Below are 5,081 nucleotides of genomic sequence, written 5' to 3'. Positions count from 1 at the left end.
TAGACTGGTCACTTTTTATTGAGCACCAAAGCAGAACCTGAACACATCTGAGCACCAGGGGCACAAACCAGGGAGGGGCTGCCTGGGGCTGCACAGATCCTCGGGGATGTGGGAGGCCGTGGGCATTGGCAGCACTCAGTGACACACAGGAAGGTGATCATAGCACCAAACACACTGCAAAGTGGTCATGAAAATGTTCAGAACAACCTACACCAGGTATTTCCTACTGTGCTGCTGGTAAAGCATCTGTTTTTGGAGAGAAGAGCAGCTGAGGACAGCTCACCTGCTCTGTGTTTTCATTTCAGTGTCTGAGTTTCCCATTTCGGTGTTCAGCGTTTCACTGTTGAAAACACAGCACTTTGACAAGTCCCTTCTGTGGCTTTTGTTTCTGAGTTTGACAATTAATAACTTGAATTAACTCGGAAAAAACCCCCTGAGCATTATAGCACCACGAAGAAGGATGATGGCTTTGATAACACCCAGTAAACAGAAATTTACCATTGAATTATTAACTCATCAATGTTCTTGGTTTTTTTTAAATTCCTTTTGCAAGCAGAAAATACCTGCACTGCCCCACCCTGGTGGTCAGGTACATGCTTCTTCAGCTACAAAGAAAACAGACACCAAAGTGAATGTGTCCACTCAAATTAAGCATATTTTGGGCTGCTTTGAGAGATTAGGTTGAGATTTGAAGTTTTAATCTTTCAAATTTATGAATGCTCAACACTAGTTTTTCAACTAGCTCCTCACAAGATTTTAGGAATTTTTTAGTATAAAATTGAACATTTTGGCATTTACTCTTTGGGGATTAGATCACTGGAGGGATTTGCTCATTTAATCAGAATTTGATTTTTTTTCTGCTGAAAGTAATGCTGAAGAAAATCTATTTCACTGAGAAGCACCGAGGAGTGAGGCTGCAGCAGGATAAGTGGCAAGGTTCTGGTCTAAACACAGATTGGAACTATTAAATACAGATTTGAGCCTGGATAACCTGGTCTAGTGGAAGGTGATGAGCTTTAAACTCCCTTCCAACACAAACCATTCCACAACTCTCTTGTTCTGTGGCTCCTGTCTGAGCAGGAATTAAAATGTCATTGCAGGAAGCTGTAGGATAAAATTCTAAAAATAGCTCTGTCCAAACATGGTGCTGCATTTAATATCTTGCACTTTGAAAAAAAAGTGATTTCAACAAATGAAGATATTTAGGAAAATGTGGAGCCCTTCAGCTGTTTCTTTGTTCTGTAAAGCACCCAGGACTGTGTTTAGAATAGGAAACAGAAGAGCAGTTTGGTATTTTCCATCTCTCCAGCTGCAAATGTCATGTGCAAAGTATCAAGAGTTTTATAGGTGTCTTGGGTTTGGCTTAAACCATTTAGTGAGTGGAAAAATAATCCTGTATTTTGTGAATCGAAGTAGGCACTTACATTTGTGAACTGGGTATTTATATACAGTGCTACTACTGTGCAAATTAAAATGCTAATTTCATGCATGCAGATGGGACATGGACTAAACCAGGCAGCAAACGTGGCTTTTCTGCCAAACAATTCTGGCTGATTTGCCACAATAAATGCAACTGTCCCTTCAGAACTTCCACAGGAAAGGAAAACCTTAACAGAAAATGTGTTTTCCATTGTATAATGCTAAGCAGCTAAAAGAAGCTGTGAGGCCCAAATACAAATACCCAGACATTAAGGATTTATGGAACACAAAGGTACAGGGCTCCAGAGGAGCAGTGGCCCATCTGCCAGACAATCTTTTTCATCACACAAATTTATCCTGGGTTTGCTTTTCTAACACATTTAACAAATTATGCAGTCTTCAGGCCTCTTGCTGAGGTTTTGCAGGTACAAAGCCACAGATTTTGTGAGTATTAACTGTGCTGGCTAAAACCAGCACATTACAAAGCCTGGCATGCATTTGTGTCTCTGCCTGGATATTGTAGGAAGGAATTTGTTCCATTATTAACTCTCAATCTGCAGCTCACCAGACTGAGAAAAGTAACCTAAAAACATTTATAAAGCTGTTTTTGCTCCTAGCTTAAACTTCCTCAAATTCTTAAGACTTCAGGTTTAGCCATTTAGAGTGGGTGTGTCAAGCCTGCTTTTTTTTGTCTGGATATAAATAAAAAAAGAAGAAACTTGCAGGTTTCTTTGAATTTTAAGCTGATGAAAAGGCTTCTTTAAAGGAACTGTTCAAGACAGTCAGGCACTGGATCTGATCCAGGGAACCTCTTTAGTCTCACCTATTTTAAAGCAACTTAGATATGATATTTAGGTAGAATTCTGACGTCACTTTAGTAACACTGAGTTGTGTTCACAGGCCTGCAATCTGAATTAGTCACACAACAAGCACATGAAGGGCAGGCTCTGTGGCAGAAGCCTGATCATGGCACTGAGGCTTACAGAGATCCCTTGGAGGTGTTTGCATTTCATTTGTAGCAGGGCAGCTGATAAACAGTGTGGTTTCCTTTGGGAGATCATATTTTTCCCCTTCCTGGTGGGGTTAAAATCTGGACTCATCCTGTTCCTTGGATAATGGAATTTCTTTTGATGGGCAGGGGGATGATGGAGATGTGCTTGTGGAGATCTGGAGCCAGAAAGCTGCTGGGTAAAGCATTCCTTGACAGAGTAGTCCAGCTGGGTGAAAACCAAACAACAAAAGGAAAAAAAAAATAAGAGGAATTAAAATATTTATCCTTCCTGGGATGTTTGCACAGAACTTGTCCTTAAGTATCTGAGTAATCTTAACAGCCAGCCTGACGTAGGTACAGAAAGACACTGAACTGCTCTGTTTTCATAACTCCCAGCTAAACCCAAGTTCATTTTAAAGTGAAGCTGAAAGTGTTGAGAAAACCATCTTGGGACAGAACTTCTGGTATAATAAATATTTTCATTCTTGCCTAATGCAAGCCAATAAAAAGGATGGAGCTTTTGCTGTTGGCTTGGTTCTGACCAGATAAATGTGATTTTGCTCACATGAGTGGGTCCCACTGCTCAGCACAAGTGTTCACACACATAAAATTATCCCACAAAACCCCCCATGTGCTGAAGTATTTGCTAGACTGACCCTTTTTGCAGTCAGTACAGAATAAACAGCTTTTTGGTTTGTCTGGCAGGACCAGTTACACCAGTGTTGGAAGAAGCCCCCAAACACAAAGTTTAAAGTCTTAAGGAACACCAATCATTTTCCATCCTTAAAGTCACTTCATCCTCTAAATACCTACAAGGCAAAGGTTCTGCAAGGAAATCAGGTGTGTCTGGTGGAATAAGAGTGTTTCATGCACCTGTACAGGGTTTTAAGGTGCTGTCCTTACTCCAGCTCAGAGGAAATATCACCCTCAGACAATCATTTCTGTGAATAATTGCATTCTAAGCACCAGCTATTTCCTCACAGCTTTCCCTTTATTCACAGGGCACTTACCCAGGCACACCTTCAATTAGCCTAAATGCTTCTGCTGGTTTTTCACATAGCCGACCAAATTGTTGGAATTGCTCCCTGTAAAACAAATATCAGCAAAGTCAGGTTTTGGGTTAGGCTCTGGCAGATGGTTTCTCGAGGTTCTCTCAACAGTGCAGTTTTATTGGTCCCATTATTTAGCAACTCTTGGAGAGTTGGGATAGCTCACACTTGAAGAGAGAAAAGGAAATCCTCTCATGGTTTTATGGCCAAATTTGGCTGTTTGTAAATCTTATATCAAAGATGCTGTGTAGTTATACCTGAATGTCACTTCCAATCTGATCCACATCCAAGAGGGAGGAACCAGGAGCTTTGAAACTGTGAGGAAAGGTGTGGGAGATGCTCCTGCTTTCTTTGAGCCCCAGGTTTGTGAGAGGGACCTGACACCTCTCAGGGAACACAGAGGGACTGATTCACTAGGCTCCAGCCATCCCTTATCTCTTACCACAGCTCAGGACCCTGCTTTTGACAGGGCTCTGTGTTCCTCTGCAAGGAGTCTTGGGCCAAGAGCAAAGCTCCAAAAATATGCTTAGAAAATTAAAAAAATATTATTGGACTGGGTGGTTCCCCTGGCATAAGACTGCACCATTTAACTCATTGTGTCACAGCTGAAAATTCTGGTTCTCAAGAGTTCAGAGTCAGGAAATTGTAGATCTTATTTTAAGATCTTCTGACCAAGGCATAGGGAGTTGAGGATATAGAATCTCTTTTTTCTATGTACAAACCTTCATTTCATAAGGAGAAAATTCCTTGTAAGCATTGCAAGAATGATAAAGCTTAATAATAACAACAAACACTTCATGCCAGCAGCTTACCAAAATATTCCTTGTAATACTTATGCCTCAGGTTGTGTCCATCTGGAAAAGAAGGTACATGGTGAGAACATACCCAGTCAGCCTTTATTTTTGTATTAAACTCTGACCTTCTGTGTACAGCACAGAGAAATTAGAGATATGGAAATAATAACCTCACAATGAGGAAAATTAAAGTCCTCTGTAGCTGAAGTAATTTGGATTGCTATAAACCTTTTATAAACTGCTGAGATTACTGAGCTCCATGGACACAACTCACTTGCCATAAGAGTGGGAATTGCCACTACCATTTTATAATTTTTTTCAGCAGCTGTAAGTCAAGGAATCAGAGGCTTTCCCAAATGAAATAAAATTTGGGTAACATTTCAGGTCATCTATTTAGTATTTTATATAATTCAAGTTCCAGCTAGGTTGTTCTGTTTGCCATGTATATAATTATTCAAGCCCTTCCTTCATGTCTAAGATCCCCACAGTTCTACATTACATTGGTTACTACTGATGTTATTTAAGAAAAGGTTATAAAAGATATGATCCAAAAGTCCTGGAAAAGCTCTTTAATCTGTTTTGGAAGCAGTTCAGAGACCTGGTTTGATGCTTCCCCTGGTTTTTACAGTGACCAAATGGCAAAACTGATGTCTCAGGTCCGTACCCTGAGATGATTTGTAGCCCAGTGCCAGTGTACATATCCTACCATTCAATGAATATCTAAACAAGTTATGAGCTCTCCTGGAAAATATTTTGGCATGTACAAAATTCTCTTTTGGGCACATGCGTCAGCAGAATAAAGGCAACAAAGTTTTGGATGCAGAAAGC

The 5,081-nt window shown here is 40.4% G+C and overlaps 1 protein-coding gene across 1 annotated transcript in view; it reads right to left on the bottom strand.

The window, feature by feature from the left end:
• The window catches only part of WFDC1 (WAP four-disulfide core domain 1), a 15,309-nt gene continuing 10,228 nt past the window's right edge, over positions 1 to 5,081 (bottom strand). Inside the window, exons 4-6 of the mRNA XM_086847850.1 lie at positions 4,272 to 4,313; positions 3,421 to 3,495; positions 1 to 2,636 (exon numbers count right to left, since the gene is read on the bottom strand). Of these exons, the coding sequence (XP_086703976.1) occupies positions 3,437 to 3,495; positions 4,272 to 4,313 (101 nt within the window). The 3' untranslated portion in view covers positions 1 to 2,636; positions 3,421 to 3,436. The remainder of the gene's footprint in view (positions 2,637 to 3,420; positions 3,496 to 4,271; positions 4,314 to 5,081) is intronic.

Source organism: Cyanistes caeruleus, chromosome 12 (assembly GCF_971803275.1).
Source record: "Cyanistes caeruleus chromosome 12, bCyaCae1.hap1.1, whole genome shotgun sequence".
Taxonomy (NCBI): Eukaryota; Metazoa; Chordata; class Aves; order Passeriformes; family Paridae; genus Cyanistes; species Cyanistes caeruleus.
This window is presented reverse-complemented; position numbering and strand designations above follow the sequence as displayed.